This window comes from Onychostruthus taczanowskii, unplaced genomic scaffold (assembly GCF_017590055.1).
Source record: "Onychostruthus taczanowskii isolate IOZ18803 unplaced genomic scaffold, ASM1759005v1 scaffold51, whole genome shotgun sequence".
NCBI classification, from domain to species: Eukaryota; Metazoa; Chordata; class Aves; order Passeriformes; family Passeridae; genus Onychostruthus; species Onychostruthus taczanowskii.
Genome location: NW_024502680.1, coordinates 260,294 through 282,450, shown reverse-complemented (window position 1 = coordinate 282,450; position 22,157 = coordinate 260,294). Strand labels below are relative to the sequence as shown.

Here is a 22,157-nt window from a genome sequence, read left to right as displayed (position 1 = left end):
CAGAGGGACTTGAATAATTTAAGCAAGCTGCATGGAATAATTGGATGCCATGCACTGCATATGATCAGCCACTGCAGTTTTTTCCCTTGTTGTCAGTCCTTTGATCCTTTGCCTGACATCAGACAAAGGAGTAACAGATACAGGAAACAAGGTAGCTGGAGCAAAGAGGAATGAGCTGACAAATCAAGCACCATATCAAACAAACTGCCAAAAAACAACAAATCGATGTGTGACTGCCTAATCTATCGTACAGGGAATCTGGGACTGAGTAGGTCCAGTGGGAATGATTAGTCTTTTCCTTCCTCTGTTTTTTAAAACTATTTTTCTGATCCTTCATCTCATCTGAAGGGCTTGTTTTGTTTTGTTTCTAAGGAAGAAACGACGCTCCTTATTAAAGCTTCACTGGCTAACAGGGAGTAGTGTTGCCAGGTCACTGTGACTGTCCCTCACCAGAGGAGAGAATCATGTCTGGGCCGTCCTTATCCTCTGCAAGACTGTAAGAGCAATCATTTATGTGCTCCCAAACTTGCCATAGGACAACATATACTTCCATGAGAGCCCTTAAAGGCAGCTCTGTATAAGGACTTGGGGATTAGTTCTGGCTCCTGACTTTTAAGGTCTTGGCTCTGGCTGCAGCCATGGCACAAACGCTGTGAGAAGTGCTGTGTTCTGCTCCAGCAGGAGAGTGAATATGTCCAGCAGACAGCTTAGATATTTTCACAATGCTCTCCTTTATGCAAAGTCATTTAAAGAAATTTAAGTGTGTCAGAATTAGAAAATGTCATGCAGGGAAGAAGCACTGAACTGTATTTCAGTTTTTGGGTCTAGAATGACCCTGAGGAATTCCTCAGACAAGCTAAGAAATTTCACAGAGCAACATAATTCATTTCACCTTTAATCATCCTGTTGTCACTGCAAGTTTAAACATGCAACAAAAATAACTGTTTAAGAAATACAATGGCTGTAACACTGATTTTTGTCATCAACCTAGATACTTCTTTAAGAGTATTTTAAAGAAAAGTCATAGTGTGAATAATGATGTTGTAAAACTGGAGATGTAGCTATAACGTTTATTGTGCCTAAGCAATTTCCAATCTGAATATGCTGAAGTTTGCAGGAAAAAAACCCAGTTTCTTTTTCTGAAGCAAAACATATAAAATTTGGGTGTCTCTTCTGTGGACAGAGTTTCTAACCTGACAGATTTTGCAGACCAGATGCTGATGTCTGTAGTACCTGCACAGTACTTTGGTCTATAAAATTCTTTTCAGTGTCTTGAGCATCTCAAGCATGTCAAGAGAGCCGTGATGCTCCCCAAGGAGACAGAGAGTTCTGGGTGGGGTACTGAGCTTCTGTAGGGCCTGTTCTGAAAACCTGTATCTCATTCAGAACAAAGCCTTGCATTCTGCCCCTTAGGAACCTCTTGGTGGGAGTGGTGGCAAATGGCCACCTTGCATTCAGGATGTGCAAGATCATTCCATGTGCCTCACATACCCCTATGGTTGCTAAAGTTATCAAAGTTAGAGAAAATACATATGTATATATAGGAGCTTCTAGTTCCAAAAATGTGTCTGTAATCAGGAAATCCTGATGGGTGTAGAATAAACTGTGCAACTTCTTCCATGGTGTATTCTGATAGTTTTGCTGGCTCTGACTATTGAAAATCTGGCTGCTTTATTTTCTTTAAAACAAAGTGATTGCTCAGAGATAAGCTGCACTCATGCCTTGTTTCCTAGCTCCTCTGTCAAAGATGCTTTTCAAGAGACAGGTCTGTCTAACAGCACTTAAACCTGGTGTTCAACCTAGGTGAGGTAGGACTGGCACCATAAACTGCAGATTTCTTCATTTCTGTGAGGTTTTGACAAGTCTGGTTTAGTCACTGTTCTCTCTTTGCTATCAGTCTCTTACAGTGTCTTGCTGGAGTCAAACCTGACTCTGTCTGACCCTTTGTCTTGGTGTGGAATTCCACAGATTAATTATTCCTATGTTACAAGAATAATCCTAGATTAGAATAATAATCCTTCTGGTCACTGGCCATGCTGGGTCTGTCCCCTGTGACAGGGACACCCCTTCTTGTTGCCCCCTGCCCTGCTCTCCATCAACCCCTGCTGCAACTGACCCCTCTGTTCTGGGGACAGGGACTTCTCTGTCACCTGAGGTTTGCTTCTAGGAGTTACAGGTTCATTGACCCTGGCTGGAAGCACAATCTCATTGATAACCTCTTTATTGTTCATCCACAGACACCTCCGGTGTTTCTTTGCAAGGCTTGCTTTCATCATTGTTTAGTTTCTTGTTTTACCTCATCCTGATGCAATTTCATGCCTCATAGAATGATTTTTAAAGAGATGGAGGGAGGAACTTGTAACATTCAGTTGAAATAAGTCCCCATTGTCAAGCATCAGTAGCATTTTCAGTATAGAAACCAGAAATCCTCACTGAATTGTTGAACATATATATTTTTAAAGCTGTATATTTTTACAGAACAGAGTTGAAAACACAGGGAAGATATCAGAATAATTGCTGCCATACTGTTCTCCACCTTAAGCCTGGTTTCTCATTCTACCACTGGTGCCATTCAGTAGAAGAAATCAAACGCATGAGAGTCATTGCAACCACATACTTTTGATACTCTAACAAAACACAGACTGGCTGGTGGCAGTGACCTCTCAGAGTTCTATTCTGGAGAGCAAGAAATTGATGGAATAATGAATATTGATTTTTCTGGCTCTTTCTAGTGTTTTATATGTTCTGTCATCAGTTTTGTGGAAACTTTGTTCTTGTCATTTTGAATTGGTGCTTTCACTGTTTCAAATCTAGCATCAACTAAAGAATTTCTAATTATTTTTGTTTGTTTTTCCTTTATGATCAGAGCAAAGGGATCTCTCATTCCTGGATAGCACAATCTGTCAAACATCCTTCCAAAGGTCCTGTCGGAGTAGTACTGTGGTTGTGTTTTCATATAATCCTTTCCACAGCCTTATTTTACTTCCATTTGCAGGCTAAGAGAATGTAATTCAGGACAGATGCCCTGGATACCATGTAAAAACACCTGTTTCTTCCTCTGTCATGGCCAATAAAATCACTTTCTGGGTGTGATCATATCCATGTATCCTTGATTTATAGGTCACAGTACTAGTGACTGCTAGCAATAAAAATAATTTTTAAATGATACTTTTGAGATCTCCAGTGAATTTACACAGACCCTTGCACAGTTTTTTACACGTACAGTGGATATGCACTATTGTAACAATAAATGTTGGTGTGTTGTTCACAGTGGAAAAGGCATTAATCTCTGGAATTCCTGCCCTCCCCCCCCCACCCCCCCAGAAATACCTCATTTGCAGCTGTCACCGGGCATTATTGTGCTTATTTTGTTCCATTCCAGCTGTAAAAACAGACAACATTTTGCTGAAGTCAGTGGAACAATGCTGTGAATGAACTTATATGAGAGAGATCTAATTCATCATCTAGTTCTTCACTAAAACCAAGAAAAAGGTCATGATCAGTCCTATTACCTGATTGCCTTCTACCCAGAATGTAAAAAAAATAGTGGGGAGAAGGGAATCTCCAAAATGACTGGAGCAGAGTGCAATGGTGTAAGCAGCTTTTGCACCCCAGGGTTCACACATTTGTTTCACTGTGGAAAGGAAAACAGAGGAAGCCACTTCAAAAGACCAAGCAAGCCTGGCACATGATTAGAGTTGTAGTCCTTGGTGTCACTGACTTTCCTGATGTGCAGGGGCAGATAGCAAGAGTTCATCTCCTTTCAAGCCAGGAAGTTTCTGTACGTTTGGGTTTTATTGGCATTTTCCCACCTGCTCTCTGCAGTGCACACATACCCACACACTCTCTTCTCAGAATTCCCTGAATTCCAGAGAAGAGAAGGAGCTGCTGCTCCACCTGAAATGGGCCAAATGTGTTCCTTTCAGACTTTATCACATACACTTTTACCAGTGCCACAGCTGGGAAGCTTTTTTTACTCCAACTTCAGAATGTGGTTTGTAGATGCAAAAGTTGGCACACTTGGTAATTTGAAAATTGCAACTTGTGAAAAATGAGAAGGGGGGTAACAGAACACACCAAATGAATCCTGCACCACAACAGTGCTTTAATAACTTTCCTTTCATTATCATCTAATTTATCAAACCTGTAATATTCAAAATTCTTCAAGGGTTCCTCAGCTGCATATCTCTGTGCAATTATGGCTCTTTAAGTAGTTATAATCTGCCAAGCGAGCTGTCATTGTATCTCATAAGTAATTTTGACAGCCATAATGTGCTGATTATGGAGCAACACTGGGAGGATGATGAGGATCGTTGCTGGGGTTTTGCCAGTTGAGGCTCCTTATTTGTTATTAACCACAGCACTGGTGTTAATGCTTCAGAGCGTTTGAAGAACTGCACTCAGGTGAGATTTACCTGCTTGAGAGCACCCTGTTTCTCTGGGTTCCTTCTGGTGCCCAGGAGAGCACCCTGCCCAGAGAGCCATGCCAGGAAACAAGTGCAAATGGGCAATTTTTGATCCTGAATCCCAGTTGTTCCCAGGTGTTTGCTGGGGTTTTGTGAGATGGCCCCCATCATCTCATGGTGTGCAGCTCTGCCCTACAGACAAGAGCCTTGGCACAACCGTGGGTTTGTCACTCTATTTTATTATTTCCTTTGTGCTCAGTTTGCAAAAATCACAAGCTTTTTTCAACTGTTACATCTATAACCCAGTCTTACAGAGACAAAATGCTCTAAGTATGTAATGAGAATAAAGATTTCTTGGGCTCTCCCTGACAACTGTTTGATCCCTCTGTGTTCAGAATATGCCCTTGAAGCCACTTGTACAATTCTGTCACTTAGCTCAAATATCATGATGACAGGCAGCCTGGTCTTTAGACGTTGTAATCACCTGCAATTTCCAGCGAATCCCCGAGGATCTGCATTTACTCAATACATCTGGAAATGAGGTTTCCAGTAAACAAGGCTGCTAATGCTGTAGCAAGAGAATGATGATGATCCTGGTCGCTTGGTGTGAGTTTGTGTGCTGCAGGGCTAAGAGGAGAGGATCCTCTCAGGGGCATTTGTGTCCTCAGAGCAAGCAGGGGTGACTTGGAGTGAAATAACCCAGGCAGTACAGACAACACTGCCATTATTTTTTTATAACCACTTCAAAATGAAATCAGAATGTTCAGAAATATATGGAATAAAAGCTAGCAGGGAAGCTGTTTTCAGCAAATGCCTTGACAAGCAGTTACTCAGTTCCTCCTTCCAAAAACATGTCAGGTCTGAAAATGGCTGTTTTAAAATCTGTGTCAACACAGAACTTGCTTTGCAGGGCTAGAGCTGAGCATTCATGAGGGAGTTCTGCCACAGCCAAATTCTCTTTGACCACTTATGAAGGTATAAATGCAAATGCCACTCAGTGTTGTTGAGTGGTAACTACAAAACTGGCTTTGAATTAACGATACCTCTTGATAAAATACATTGTGTTTCCTGATAATTTACTTCAGAAACTGCAAATACAATTTGTTTCTTTTCATTGTTGAGGAACAGTTAAACATAAACTACATAGATATTTATTTGCACTTTCTGAATCACTGGAGTGATTTATTATTGTAACTTACATGGTGGTACTTTTTTATTGCTTTATATTGCACATTTGGTTTTAATAGTTGCATCCTTCATTCTATTAATTTCAGATTAAAAATTAAATTGCAACTGAAGTTCAGCCATAGCTCCTAAAGCATAAAAAATAAGCTTTGGTCTTCACTTTCTAGAGTGAAAGTGGAGGTGGAATACAAACTAAGTAGAAAAATAATCTCTCAGCAAGAACTGTGCTTGATATTATTCATAACAGCTTCTGGTGAGATCTGTGTTTGTTTCTGCACTACAGCCTTCAGTTTTATTGCACTTTCGTTACCCAAGGTTAATTTAGACTTTAATTATGGATTTTACCAGCACTCAGGAAGGGGCTGTCTTTTGCCATTGATAGCAATGTAAAATTTGTAAATAATCAGTAAGATCCTGTACTTCAGCTCTGTTTTCAGGTAGTCTTTTTTTTTTTTTTTTTTTAATGTGGTATCTCATTTGCTCAAAAAATCGATACACAACTGTCCTTGGAAGTTCACATTATAAAACATTAAAAGAGTTTTCTATGCAAAGACTTATGCCTACACTTAAATCCAGACCTCTCAAAACTCCTGCAGCAGTCTTAATTCTTAAAGATGCAAAATATCCCAAAAGAAAGAAAGATTTTAAGTAATTTAAAGGAATAGGTTGTGAATCCACAAATATTTCAATGCAGAGGTGAAACTGAAATATGTATCCACAACATGGTTTGTTTCACATTGGATTCCACTGAATTCAGTCTCTTTTAGAGTTTTTTGTCATTCTCTGAGAACTTCAGTTTTGCACTTGCAGCAGGGACTTACTCAGAGGCTGATCTGAGGCAAAAAGTAAGGGAACAACGACCCTGGTACATCCCCAGACACTGAAATGTTTGCAAGATCATGCATGCTTTGAGGACAATAAATCCAGCGATTAGGAAATCCTAGAAAGGCCAAATTCACACAAAGCTGGAACTAAATCTGATGGTGAAGTCCCAGCCCCATTGCAGCGCTCCATGTTTTCAGGACTGGCAGCCCCAAGCTCCTACATGTGTGAAGAAGTAACTTTTTTCCTAAAAGTCACAGGCATCTCTCAGACTAACACAGCCCGACTTAGAGCAGGAGTCAGCAAAGCCATTGAATATTTATAGTGGAGCTGACATAAATGTGGTTTATCAAAAATGTAATTGTATTGAAGTAGAAGCATTTTGCGGATTTTTTGATGTTTTGATGTTTCTGCCATTTTGCAGTCCTGGGGGGGTTTTGAGAGGATTGGATTGAGAGTCTGACCTTTATCTTAAAACTATTTTGACACAGCTCAATTCCATGAAAAGTTTCAAATAGTTTTTCTTTTCACGTTGGGGAAAAAAGCTAACATCATCTTCAGACTGCTGAACAGCACCATTTCTGTCCTCTGTGCCCTTGCTCAAGAGGGCAAGAAATAGGATAACATCTAAGAGATATAGCAAATAAATAGGGGTTTTCAGTGGGTTAGATGATAAAAAGCACAAATCACAGCATGCTGAGCTCACTGTGGTTTTGAATTTACAGTTTAGAAAGCAAAGCTCTTTGCATTGCTGAATAATTAATATGGATAAGATACCCCAGTATCTTAGAAGGGACAGAGTCTCTGTTTTTACAATGGAGTTGTTAAGGGCTGTTCTGTATCATGAGGCTCAGCACAGCTGCAGTTAGTATATCCATTATAGTTATTTTGATTCCAGTGAGAGTATAAAAACCTTAATCCAAGTTTCCATACAGGAAAAGTTACTTTATTCTCCTACTGACCATACCATTCTATGAAAGAGCTGTGTTTGCAATCAGTCTGAGATTTACTGGAGCACAATCCCCCTGCCATTATAAATATTGTGTCATGGGACTGTGCTTCTGGAATTGTTTTGGTGGCTGTGAAATAAATAGGGCAGGAGATCTTTCTCCTTTTTTAATGCCTTTATTGAAAATCAGCTCAGGTGGGGAGAAACTACAGGTCGTGCCCACGCCATTGCTGCTCTCCAGGAGTGACACAGAGGAGGAGGATGATGCAGCTGTGTCCTCTGGCATGCAGGCAGAGGTGGGGCTTCCGTCCTCAAGAGAGCACCAGGAGATTCCAATTTTTCAGTTTGACATTCGAGGTCCTCTTTCTAGCCGGCATCCTTTCAGGTTAGGGTGAAGGGTAAAAAGGATCTTAGCAGATACTGGATTCAGTTCCTCACCTTTAGACATCACATAGATCTCTGAATTCCATGGTGGCGCATTGTTTTAGGGGTTTTTATTGCTACATTTGTTGGGGTGCTTCCTCATCTGCATAGCTGCTCTGACATCCCCTCCCCTCCCGAAGTCTCAGGTGTCATCCTCCGGGAAGCAGCAGGGGGACTGGAGAAGGATTAGCAACCATCAACAGGTAATTAAAGAAAAACCATTAACAACAGGCAACTACAACATGAAGCCATCAACAACAAACAGCCAAAACTCCAACCTAGCAGCAATTGGTTTAACCCACCAATTCTGCAACCCCAAAAAAATGGACAACTTTTCTATTCATAACAGCTGGAGTCCCACCTGAATCATGGAATATATCAGGATCTCTTCAAGCTTGCAGTCCTGCATTGAAAAACAAGGATCTTACTAAACTCTGAGTAGGAATTAGTTACTGTCTCAGAAAAAGCTGGGATTTTGCACTGCTTAACCATTTGTGCTGCTGTTAGGAGAATGAAAAGCTGGGAATAAGGAGCATGTCAAGTAGGGGTTGTCCACGGGCAGCTGGAAGTGCTGAGATAGCTCACACAGCTCAGGTTCTCACACCTCTTGTGTGTCAGACATTGAGCCTGAGCAGGTGAAGGTAGCTCTGCCCAAAGCTGTGCTGGGGAATCTTGGATTGCTGTGTCTGAAAATCTGTGTTCTCCTCAGCTGCCTGGGATTGACACATCACTGCAAGCCTGTTCTGCACAAAAACACCTACATTTGCTGGCTGCCTGAACTCTGGTCAATGGCTGGAGCTGTTTCCTGGAGTATTGGGCTGGTGGGGAGCAACCTTGCGCTTAAGACCAGCACAGTATAAAAAGGCACCAGCATTTCTCTTTACAAAGGTGCAGTAGGAAACATTAAACTCAGTAGAACAAAAGAGGAGGAGACTGTGAGGCTCAGTGGAATAGGATGAACTGAATATATTTTGTTAGAAATAGAATAAATAATTCTAAGTGTCCAAACAAATTAGACTACAACTGATCTTCCAGGGAGATGTGTATTTACTTTTTCTTTTGATGAATTTTGTTCACTACATGAGCTACTAAATCTTCACTACATGATTTCCATTCTGATAAAAAGCCAGATGCTATAATTTTGACTGTGTTGCTTTTCACTGGAGATGATGCTTTGTAGCAGAAGTATTTGTGTCCAAAGTAACTTACCCTGTCTAGAGATCCAGTCCAAATTATGACTTTACATCAGGAGCTGAGGATTTCAGATTGTTTAAAGACAGGTAAGTGAAAGTAAAGGCAAATGAAAAAAAAAAGCCATGATCAGGAGGAACCATATGGTACTCTTGTAACAATTAAACTCAGTGCTCTACTTTGCTGCTTGTCTGCAGGATGCCCAGACTAATCTCTTGTGTCCAGGCTCCATGCCAAGACTAAATTAATGTTCCTAAATTTTTTATTTAATCTGCTTCTGTGAGAAGAGGCCACAGCAGAGTAAATAGCTGAGTGAGAACTTGAGGATGTGTGAGCACATTATCCCTTTCCTAGTCGCTCACTCAGTGCCTTGCCTCTCACATGTGTTTTTGTGGGCAAAAGATAGAAGAGTCCTAAAACACCTAATGCATCTGTGAAAATTTACTCTGTGTGTTATCAAGAGTTTAGGAGCCACTGAAAAGATTCATACTTTCCCTTTGAACTCATTTCATAGGCTGTCAATGCCATGCAAGCTCCACAATTATTCAAAGGTAGAATATTGGAATTATTTAATGGTTGTTATTTTTGCAGGACAGCCCTAGCTCCTAGTACTTGGCTCTCCTCTGGTTTGGGTGGTTGAGTCTGGTGTTTAAATTACATGCTAGCCAGTCCAAAGTTCCTGATATAGCTCTCAAGTTAGAACTAACTCATGCATTTGATTCAAAAGAAACAGAAAAACTGATTGGTAAATCACTGTGTGCTTTGAATTAGCTAACTATACCCCAAAAGAATGCCTTTAAAATTATTCAGGGAAATAATCATTTAATAAATTCAACATTTTCCAAGCTGCTTTATCTCAAAAATTGTCTGCCTTGATATAAGGCCCTAGGGAAAGTAGTTTAATTAAAAAGTTAGGTTTTCTGTCAGTCTGCTGAGTCCTCTGTAGACTAAACAGCTGCTGATTTTCTACTCTGAGTGTAACATGGTGATGTTCATTTTCTTATTTATCTCTGTGTATCTCACAAGGGAGCCAAATCTAGCAGGTCATGCTGGAGCACCTATCCTGCTGAAGGAAATATTTGTGTTAGGTTTGCCTGTTGGACTGTAGGAATTCTGTAAGCAATATATATTCACTAACCAATATTCCTAATTCTAGGCCTCTATTTAATTTGAAAATCTGAGGAACATTATACATCATAGCTACTTTCACATAGTTTATTAGCATTTGTTCTTTAACTGTTCAGTAATACTTAGTGGCAGGAAATTATTGCAAGCATTGTAATAACCTTTATAATTTTACGTGCAGATGCCTCTAGGTCACTCTTTTAAAAATAGGTTCACCTTTTTTTAAATGATATACACACTAAATGGGGTCAGGTCATAAGGCAAGTTATCTCCTATTTTTCTGTGTTTAGACCTCACTAATCTGGAGGAGAAATAGCTTTGTGACCCATCTTTCAGGCACGAACATGGAATTAGGGCAGTGGGAGCATCTGGGCCCCTGTGTTTCCTGGAAGAGGAGTGTCTGAAGAAATGTGCTTTTTGATCTGCTGCAGCAGCAGCAGCAGCAAAGCTGCAACCACAGCTGCAGCCTTGAAGCCCTGTGTTTCCTGGAAGAGGAGTGTCTGAAGAAATGTGCTTTTTGATCTGCTGCTGCAGCTCAACCACAGCTGCAGCCTTGAATGAGCACTGCCCAAAGAATGCAGGTAATGTGTGTGAAGACAAGGACCCAGAGGTGTTTGTGATTGTTATTGACACCGGTACAAAAGGAGAGCAGAAAATGACTCAGCTGGGAACTGTAATTCACAGCTTCACTTGGCTCCTGGAAGATAAAGTTCCTTTTATTAATGTGCCTTTTGCACAGTCTTAACTACATGGTTGCAGGATTAATTTTTCAAATTGTTCCTTATAATGTGGCATTGTAAAAAATGCCAAGGCAAATATTTCTCAGTGATGCTCGTGTAACTGTCAGAGACACCGTGCTGTGCCCTACAGCGCTGTAACTAACTGGGACAGCAGTTCCTGTGTGCTGAGTGTGTGGCTGTGTGGCACTGGATGCACTCCTGAATCCACGGGATACTTCCAAAAATGAAACTTGAGGCTGACAAAGCCTTCCATTGGTGCAGTGGGCATGGAGCTCCACACATTGATTAGAAAATTATACTTTTTTGCTACTGTTCTTAAAATCACACTTTTTTCCTTTTTTGACTCTCTTGAATCTGTCAGATTTTAGAAAGAATAAAAGATTAAGAAATGTTTCAAATTGTTTGCAATAGAGTGTTAATTTGGTAAGGGTTTGATTGATGAGAGGAAAGAAAGAAAATATTTTATATTTCTATGCTTTTAGAGTAGAGGGTGTTCGCAAAAGGCAGAGTCAGTAATTAATTAAGCACATCTTTATGTGCACAAACATTTATCTCCTTGTTACTTATTTTTATAATCCACCTCAATGTTTATTGCAGTATTCAAATAAACATCTATCAGCTCTCCACATTTGAGCTGGAGTGCAGACCTGAGTGGGATGTGTTGTGCATCTCAGCAGTGGGGGATTCCAACAGAGCAGTGTGGTCAGATATCTCACTAACATCACAGTTTGTCCAGAAAAATCACACTTTTTAAGCAACATTTATGTAAACAAAATTGTAGAGTAGGGAAATTTATTGTGGAGCCAGGAGGAAACCCAGATATCACTGCTGCTTTTATGCTGCCTGCAGAACTATCTTTTTATCTTGAGCAGCTGTCCCTGCTTCAGCAGAAGGATGAAGTCTGGTTCATTTGGTGTGAACTTATCGCATCAATGAATTACTTGAAGTGCAAGTGCAGTTTCCCCCTCTTCCAGTTTCAAATCCATGGAACAGGAAGTGTAGCAGTGGATTTATGCTCTTTCTTTGCAGAGTGTGTTGCCCATAAAATTAGATATGAGGAAATAATAATTTTTGGTATTCAGGCATGAATACCTCCCTCTATTCATATTTCAGTATTGCTTCCTGGAATTTAGTATTGCAGTGTGAGTTTAATAGCATTGACTTAAATGAGCTGGAAAAGCATATACAGTAGTTACTACCTTATTTTTTTCCTATCCTTACAGATAGGAATAATCTCTAATTATTATTTTGCCTCATTTTCCCAAACAACTGCCCTTTCTTTCTTCAAAACTTAACCTTATGCATTCAGTAATTATTTAAACAGTAGCAACATCCTGTGATAGAAAAACTTGTCAAAGCTGTAAACCTTCCCAGTGGCATGGAGACACTCAAAAGGTCACCAGCTTTGCACTGCAGGAGGTGTTTGCAGGATGCCAGCAGAGAAACTTGTATACAGCTGTTACTGTGGAAAGCTGGATTATAAAAAAGCCTTAAAGATGTGAATTTGATTCATACTGAGAGTGCCTCAATTTTGTTGACAAACTTTTAGTTAGAGCAAGAGGAAATTCATGCTGCAAGCAAATCCACACGTTATGTAAAATCCCTGGAAGCCTACTGGTGGCATGCAGTGTACGGAGATTCTTCTTTAGCGGTGGAGTCAGATACCTCTGTTAGGACTTGGTGGATCCATGGAGCTGAATTAGGTACTTGAAGGACTGACCTATGGAAACAGCAGTGTTATTGTCATTATTGTGCAAAGCTTTGGGGGTCACTGTAACACCTTGATCATGGCATTTGTCTGTTGTTTGCATCAAAACTTGATAAGCATCTGTCCTGGACAGGGGTTTTGTCTCCTTCAAGGTGGGAGTGGATTTGCCATGCGATCCTGGGGCTTTGATTCTTAGGCACTTTGGGATCTTTCAGGGCCTCTGTGCTTACCTCAGAAAGTATAAAACTGCAACCTTAATTTTAAATAAAGGATTATCTATGTTGATTGTATGTTGGAGAAAAACACACAAGGAAGTGTAATAAAAGTCTAGAGAGTAATAAAATTAGAACAGGATATGAATGTAAATGAGTAGTTTTGCCAGCAGCAAACTAATGAAGCCTGGTTTCCCAGAGATTTGAGCTTCACATTTGATTTACTGCTACCTAAAAGTATAAGAGAGAATTGAAGCTGTTCCTCTTGTTGAGCTTTTAGAACACTTTTGTGTGCTCTCTCTGCCGTTTAGTGAGATGTGACCTCTTTGTCACCCAATGCTTTTTCTGTGGCATCTCTGTATTGTCGAGCTGCATAATTTCATAGCACTTGAGGGAAACAATTAATCTCTTTAAAACATAGTTGAAGTTAACAGATGTTTTCAGGAACAAATCCATGTGTGTAGTCACACATCCAGACATGTCCTGGACACAGCAGTGTGATCTCCATTCGGTAAGGAATCACGAGTTTGCCTGAGCATGCAGTTGTCACTGAGGTTGGAAAGACCTGTAAAATTATTCAGTCCAGCAATAACCCAGCAGTTCCAAGCCCACCACTAAGCCATGTCCCCGAGTGCCACATTTACATGTCTTTTGAACCCCTCCAAGGATGGTGATGCCACTGCTGCCCTGAGCACTCTGTGCCAGTGCCTGACCCACACTTCTGGTGGAAACATTTTTTTCCTAACATCCAATCTAAACCTACCCTGGTGCAACTTGAGGCCATTTACTCACCCTATCAGTCATTACCTTGGAGAAGAGACTGACTCCCATCCCACGAGAGCCTCCTCTCAGAGAGCAATGGGTCTCCTCTGCGCCTCCATTTCTGCAGGCTGAGCCCCCCTCCCGCTCCCTCAGCTGCTCCTCACCAGCCTGGTGCTCCAGCCCTTCCCCAGCTCCTTTCCTCTCTCTGGATTCACTCAGAAAGCCCCTCAGGGTCTTTCTTGCAGTGAGGGACCCAGAACTGGGCACGGGGTTTGGTGTGTGGCTCCCCAGTGCTGTCCCTCGGGGGACAGTCACTGGTGCTGCTGGCCACGCTGCTCCAGGCCAGCTGCCTTTGTCCTTTTGAGCCACCCGGGCAAACCTGGCTCCTGCTCAGCGCTGCTGACCTGTTCTGGGTCCTGTTCTGGGAGGCACTGTCAGCCCCGGTGCCCAGCCTGGAGCGCTGCAGGCTTGGGGTGGCCCAGTGCTTGGCCTTGCTGAACCTCAGCCAGCCCCTGAAACAGCACTTGCTGATTCCTGATTCACATACAGCTGGTGCCTGTTGTAACTATTGATGCCAACGATGGAATGTCAGAGATCCCAGCTTCCACCTGAAGGCTTCAGTATTCTTGGTGTAGTGAAGGCTAAGGAAGTAGCAAAGGGAGATGTGAAAGGCTAAATAATCCAGTGTTTCTTAATAACTTCTGAAATTGAATTCAAGTGAATGAGGCTGTGTAGTTACTAAAGGAGTAACATTGGGGATTATTATTTTACTTCAAGAAGTATGAATCTGGTGTTTCATATAAAAGAGTAATTTGTAATACAATTGTATTGATCAAGGCTTATAATTACTAAATCTTGCATGCAAATGTGACTGAATGTGGAGCATTGTCTTTATCAATTTCCAAACAGTGGAAATTTTTTGGTTATGTTTCAGTAATTATGAATCATCAGTAGCTTTTTTTCAGGCTATTATAATTTTTACAGAGGAAATAATATCCTTATTCCCCCCGGAGTAGTAACATATGGATCTATCAAGGCTTTAAAACTTAAAAGAATGTAAACTTCAAAATTAATAGATGCTTCTGGCTAATGATAGTGTGAATGATTTGAAGAAAGAACATGTCCAGAGTTTAGTTAAAACATGTACTAAAGTGAAACTCTCAGCAGAGTTCAGCCCTGTAACCAGAAGGTTTTATAGGAAGAAACTGGAAGCCCTCAGAGTGTGCCTCCTGGCCTGGGAGAAATTTTTCCTCTGCCTTGGCAATTGCTGTAGGATTTCATGAGCATGCTTCTACCTTTACATAGTGTCACCAGCTTATCCTTTTTTTAGCAGTTCAGTGCTACCACGATTTCTGTGATCACAAAATCCTATATCCACCTGCTCACAAACCCATTCAAATGAAATTAAGAACAAAGCACAGAATTTTGCTGGGTTGTCTGTTAGGAGAAAAACAATGTCCCAATTTGCACTCTCATTATTTCAGCCTTGCAAAGGGGAAGGGAAGAAGGTGGTGCAAAGGTCTTGCAACTTCAGAGGTGAGTCTGAGTAGGAGAGAAATCCTGCTTCCCTTTCCTCCAGTAATTTGCAAACCCATACTTACCTGAGACCCCAGTAAGTAAGATAAGCTTGCCAAAATTCCCACTGACATCATGTATGTCTGGTGCAAGGATTGACTGCCACGGACTCCACTTATGCCAGCAAAGCAAAGCCATTTATCACACAGTTTACCAGAATTCGACCCCTTTGTCCTGGTCCCCTTTAGAAACACAATCTTCTGATTATTCTTCTTGTGCTAGTAATGTCCTTTGTTATCTCTTTTGCCATAAAGTCCTTTTTGCATCTCCCCTTGCCAGAACAGTCAGTGTCAGAGGGTCAGAGTGACCAGACATGATGTCTTCACTTCTGTTCTTGCCTGAAGTTTATCTCTCCCTTGGCTCTCACTGTACCGGGGCCAAAAGTTCTGTGATGCTGCCCAGCTCAGCTTCTGTAGCTGTCTGATCTCTGACAGTCTGGGGTTAACTTAGCTGGATTGAAATAAAGCCCTGTAGCTCTATTTAATAATGAGAAATAGTATCTGTTATGTTTTAAAGACATTGTTTGTAATGCTTAATAGGAGTATATATATATATATATATATATATATATATATATATATATATATATATATATATATATATATATATATATATATATATATATATATATATATCTGTCAATGTCTGTGTGTCTGGCAGTGGACCTTAGTTAATTTTCTGCTTTGTTACAGCTCTTACAACTCTGTTATCATTTCCATTTGAGATACAGCCATTAAGACACCTTTTTAGAAAGTCGTGAGCCTATACATTTAAATTGTTTGACAGTGTTAGTTCATTTCTTTGGAAACAGCAGTAGAGCCCTTCTTTTGAAAAAAACATCTTACCCAATTTTTAACAACATTTCCAGTTGTTTTCAAATAAGCAGGTTTCTGTAGCCACGTTCTGGAAGTGCATGTGGGTTTTTTGCAGTGTATTTACAAATATCTCATCATATCCAGACAGCTGTCATTATTTTATCTTTGGAGAATTGAAATATGGAGGCAAAATTAGAGTTATATTTAAAGCTGGAGTATCTTGCATAGGAGAGGGATATAGAGACTTCTAAAATATTTGATGAGAACTAATTGGAACATGTGCTGCTTCTGTGATTGCTTTGCCTTAAGGCTCTGCCTTTGGAGAGGGAAAAATGATTAATATTTAGATTAGGGCTGAGAGAACTTTTATCTGCCCAGAGCTATTTCTGTTTTTTATGAACTGGAGCTTGGACGTCTGCAAATACTGTCTTGTTTGTGATCAAACAGTGGATCAATAAAATAATAAACACAAACCACTGAAGTTAGGATTTCTGTTGATGGATTGTGCATCTGAGGAAAACTTTATTAAGAAACTATGAGGGCCAGTCTTTATAAAACACAACAAACAGTATTTGCCATTAGATTTCCCATGTTTGCACTGGTTTATTTTGTTTTCAATTAAAATAAAACTAAAATCCACAATATCATTTTAGATGAATGGTTTTTTTTGAAGTTACAAGGAAATGCAGACCATTTTTTTCAAAGGTGTGTGACAGCAGTGGGATACAAACTCAGTGATCAGTGCCTGTGGTTCAAGCTGAACAGGCTGCTTCCTTTCAGCCCTTCTCTTCATCTCATGCTTTGGCCCCTGTGCACGGTTCATTATCACTGTGCAGCCTGCTTTTGTGGATGTGCAAGGTGTTAGTCCTGTTGAAAATCTGATTCTCAGGCTGAAGTCCATTGCTTCTTCTGTAGCCCAAATATTTGAGCTCACTGAGGGTGAGCAGCAGAGAGCCTGGAAATGTCCTGAGAAACTCCACAGCCCTTTCACACCCCTGGAGGGAGAGGGGGCAGCAGGAAAATGTTTAAGCAATGCTTAATGTTTTCAGTGCCTCATAATTACCGAAACAACTGTGTGCTGATCCTTTAAAGGCATTCACAGGACTGATTGAAATTATTAAGTGTGGGATTCATCTGCCTGAATGTCAGTAGATGTAGCTGAGCAAAGCTTCAGCTCCTGTGGTCATAAAGGGAAACCAGTGTGATGATAGTTGAGGAAATATTCTAAAAATTCTGTGCTCATACCTCCATACCTAATCCCCACCCTCCCTGCACATACGCCCTTGCAATTTTTTATTTTTCACACATAATAGGATTTATGAACTTCACTACTTGTACAAAGTCACTGTCTGTTCTCTTTTGCAAAAATAAACAATATGTTGTAATAGAGCAACAGGAATCAGGCCTGAATTAGACGTCATAGATTCAGAATTAATTTAGAATTTGGCACTTGGCTCAAATATGATTGGCAAGGAGCTTTTCAAAAGCAACTGTAAATTGGAAATAAATGGAAAAGGATTATGTGAGTGGGAGATGGCTTTGAATCTATAATGCATGTCCTGAGACTGACTTGCTCATAAAAGAGCATGTTTTTAATATGTCATAAAAATATTTAAGTCATATTGATCTTTATATAAATATTTCATTTTTAAAGTTGGATTCTGGAGTATCTTGCATAGGAGCAGGTTATAGAGACTGAACTAAAAATAAAATTAACTCCGTGTGCATATCCTTCCTCTCATTATGAAGGATAAAAAAAGGAACACCAGAAATTGGGTCTTTTTTCCTTTCCAGTCTCATATTCTCACAAGATCCTTTATGCTGTCTTTTGTGACCAAATCAATTTTATTAGTCCTTGCTATATCATCTGTTCTGTTCTCTAGTACTCCTCTGAGAGATGCTATGGATCTATTATATCAGGAAACAGTTTGGAGGCAGAGTGAGCTGCTGCCACGAAAGCACTCATACATGAGTGAGAATATGGGTGGGTAACGGAGATGTCCAAAAGGGACACTTTTCTGTGTGCCTTCAACTGCTTCTGATCCAAAGATGATGTATGTCTGTAAATAAAGCGGGATGTATTTTGAATGTGCCCATGTTCTGCACCATTAGTTTTTCCAGTGTTGGGAAACTAAACTGCAAGAATCTGCATATCTGCTACCACCTGGCAGCTCAAGTGGCTCAAGGAGTGACAGCAGTTAAAAAAAAGACCACCTCTGAAGTATTATCTATTTTTCTTTGTGCTATTTTCTTTAAATAAATACAGTCTCCTAATTTAGCTCAAATATAATTTAGCTCACCACTGCTGTTGGTACCATATGGAATGGCCTCTGGGGCTTTCAGAAACCATTTAGTACTGACAGAGGAAGAGGCAGGAATGTGCCTAGAGCTGCACTCAGCGCTTCCCACTGCACAACACCTGCTTAAAGGCCCTTTTGGATACACAATGACCTGGTGCCTGAGTCTGTATTTCCCTCCTCTGGAAATGCAGGAGAAATACAAATGAACTTTGTAGGTGTCTCTCCAGTGCATAGGACTCAGACCCACTCCTACCCCCCCACCCTAGTTATGATTGTTTTGTGCTGTTCCTCACAGGTGAAATTTGTGCTTTTAAAATCCATGGGCAAGAAATGCCCTTCGAGGCAGTTGTGCTGAACAAGACATCTGGAGAAGGTTGGCTTCGAGCAAAGAGTCCCATTGACTGTGAGCTGCAGAAGGAATACACATTCATCATCCAGGCCTATGACTGTGGATCAGGACCAGGTGGAACAAACTGGAAGAAATCTCACAAGTGAGTGAAAATGAGAAGAAATATTTTTTTGCTTTAGCATACATTTGCTCCACAGTCTATGTTATTTCAGGTAGAAAGCAAATAAAGATAAATCACAGTTGCAATATTCCTCCCATTTTTTCATTCCTTTTTTCTATTAGAAAATATATTCCTTTTTGTTTGCTTCAGTTAAGGCTTTGGACAGGATCCCCGTTCAAGTGGATAAATGCATCTCAGTTTTGGTTTATATTTTCCATTTGTGCTTTCATGCTAAGTACATCCAAGTCATAGGAACTGGCTTTCAATTGATATTTGCAATTTTTAAATAGGTTTTCTCTCTGTTCATCTCATTTCAAATGGTAAGAAAAGAGGGATCACCCCAATTTATTAGTACATCTATGCCATAAGCTGAGCAGTGTCATGTTCGAATGGTGTCTGACCTCAGCTTTTGTCCAGCAAGTCTCAGAGAAAGTGAAGTCCTCTGAAGAGGAGTGTATTGAAGGTCAGTAGGTGGCACTTTTTACTGTGGAGCCAATTCCCTGAATAAGCTTAGGTGGCACAGTGCATTTTTTTCCCTTAGAATTCATGACACTAAGCTCTAGATCATTTGTCATTAAAGATGAATTTAGCTCACGTAGATATATAAGTGCTGTACAAATAGTTCATTTTGCGGAGAGACATTATAATAAATGATTTATAGTAATCATTCTTCCTTTTGCTCATCCAGGACATATGACAATTAAAAGTTTAATCAGATCTGTAATGCAAGCTGAAGTTTTCAAGATATTTAAAAAGAATACAGAATTAGGAGGAAGCCTGCAATAGCAGATAACATCAAATCGCAGACACAGGTTTTGCTTCACAATATCAGGTTTTTTATGTTTCCCCCTCTAACATCAGTAATAATCTGGTAGAATTTCAGTTGTGGAAAATTTTGGTCTAATCTTGACTAAATGAAGTCTGGCCCACTGCCACCAGACTTTGTCTAGTAGCAAACCCTCAGCCATGCTGCCTGAGGTCCCAGACATTATTGCAACTCTGCCGTTGCTCCAGAGCATCCCTTTTGTGTCCCTCTGTCACCCTGCCTATCAAACCAGAAAGCAAAGCCTTCCAAAGCAAGGCTTTTGGGCTTTACTCACTAAATACCAAAGGCCTTGGTGGGCTACATGTGCAATGTTGTAACTAGTTGAAGGATTAGGTAATTGTCATCAGCAGAAGGTGAGAGCCTTTCTTAATATGGAAGAATGCTTGTAAACTGCCCATTTTTAGGTAGTGGGTATGGAAGACGACTGTGTCTTATTTTACCGTGTAATTATATCATTGGCTTTCTGCTGGGGTTCCTTTTTAAAGGCAGATTTTAATAGGGAACACCGCAAAACTCTCTCCCTACAAGCCATGGCAATGGACTTTTACCTAGTGCCACATTAAGACACTAAATTGGGCAAATGAAACATAAAAATTCTAATATCTCATTTTAATAGGGGCTTACATAGTTTTCTAGATATGTCTTGTTAGTCTTATTAAGTGTTTTGAAAATAAACTGTTAGTAAGGTGTCACAATAAATTAACTTTTCTCTTTGACATTTTCTGTGCCTGTTTTAGGGCAGTAGTCCATATCCAGGTAAAGGATGTCAATGAGTTCTCCCCCGCATTCAAGGAGAGCATGTACAAGGCCTCAGTGACAGAGGGGAAGATCTATGACAGCATCCTGCAGGTGGAAGCCACAGACGAGGACTGCTCCCCCCAGTACAGCCAGATCTGCAACTACGAGATTGTCACCGCAGATGTTCCCTTTGCCATCGACAGGAATGGTGAGTGCTGCCACAGCAGGGCTGTCCGCAGGGCTGGCAGTGCTTGGGGGCACGAGCTGATCACCTGCCTGGAGAGGGAACTCCAGAGAGAAATCCTGTTCTCATCTCTGAGAACAGAGGAATCCTCACACTGAGCAATTCCATCCCTTTTGTGTACCACTGGGGCAGAAAGCGATGCAGTAATCTCCTGTGGAAATTAAACCACCAGATTTAGGTGAGCAACATGATTCTTCGTCAGTCGGTCCATTCTCCTAATTGTCTCAGATCCTGTTTCCCATCCAAGTGATGGCATTCCCCAAGGCAGCATGTATTCCCAAGGCAGGGCTTATTTACTGGATTACAGCCAGTCCCATTCCCCTGAATTTCCTGAAGCAGAACCCAAATATGGCAATATTCTGCATGTATTTATTGATTGTTTTAGGATCACAGGTCCACAGACCTGTCCAACTGTGGTGCTTCCTGAAGTGGATCCATTATTCTGCATCATGGAAGAAAATGTACTTTGGAGAATAAGTACCATTTCTTAAGTTTTTGTTGGTTTGTTTTAGTTGTTTTTCTGAGGTACATATTTTATATTTTAGTGAAAATAAGAAACCATATTAAGTTTTTATTTTTTGATAAAACAGCAGTTTTTATAAAAACTCTTTGCCAGTTTAAAAATTATTCATGTGTATTTGTTCAGTTCTTGCACAATGCACAGCTTCCTGGATCAGCAAAGAACATGGGAGTTTGGGAATGGTGACTGAGCAGCATGAAAAGTGTGTGGAAGGTCCTTCCTCCCATTCTCTGCTTGCTTCAGATGATACAAAATAGTTTCCCTTGAAGAAACACCCTGTGAGCATACCCAGCAATGCTCTGATTTATCTCTCCTAGCAGAAGCATTTAATCCATGTTTGTAGGAGGAGAGTACAGTTTGGAAGTTAAATCTGATTTTTGGCCAAATTGTAAATTGAAAGCATGCATGGAGCTACTGTTTTCTCTAAGCAGTCATTTTCATATTCGGATGTTTTATAAAAACTCTTTACCTGTTCAAAAATTATTCATCTGTATTGGTTCAGTTCTTGCACAATGCATAGATGAGCATCAGAAGACAATAACCTGTTACATCAATAAATTTTAATGACTTTGGGGAAAAATCCATCTTGTTATCACACACTGGGAAGCAAGTGTATGGTATGGGAAGTGCAATCATGAGAAATATGTTTGTGTTTGAGTAAATAAGGGCAGCTGGCACTGTAACCCTGAGGATTCTTGAGAATCTAGAGAACTGTACAAAGGATTTTTTACAGCAAGTGGGCATTTGGAAGGACATATTTGGAAGCAATTCCCTAGAAGATTTTCCTCTCCATGGCTTTTTTTTCCTAACTGCTAGATTTCCCATGTTGTCATAAAAGAAAGTTCTCTATGTCTCTGAATCCATTTTTTTCCAAGGCTCCACGTGACTTGTCTGTGTGCAGGGTGGGTACTTAGAGAAGTCACACATTGTCTCGCAGTTTCCTGCAGGGTTTGTGGCAGATATAAGGGACAGAGAATACCCTGAAATCGGTGTGATACACAGCAGTCATTTCTACTACTCATGCCTTTTCAGCTCCTATCACACAGAGCAGCTGCCTCAGGAGTGCTCATGTCTTTTTCTAGTCAGAGATATGATCAAAAGGATAGG

General features: G+C 40.5%; 1 protein-coding gene across 1 annotated transcript in view; it reads left to right on the top strand.

Annotated features, from left to right (window-relative positions):
* Positions 1-22,157, top strand: part of CLSTN2 (calsyntenin 2) — a 193,240-nt gene that overhangs the window by 97,188 nt on the left and 73,895 nt on the right. The window contains exons 2-3 of the mRNA XM_041416257.1: positions 18,509-18,704; positions 20,286-20,494. Coding sequence (XP_041272191.1) covers positions 18,544-18,704; positions 20,286-20,494 — 370 coding nt within the window. The 5' untranslated portion in view covers positions 18,509-18,543. The remainder of the gene's footprint in view (positions 1-18,508; positions 18,705-20,285; positions 20,495-22,157) is intronic.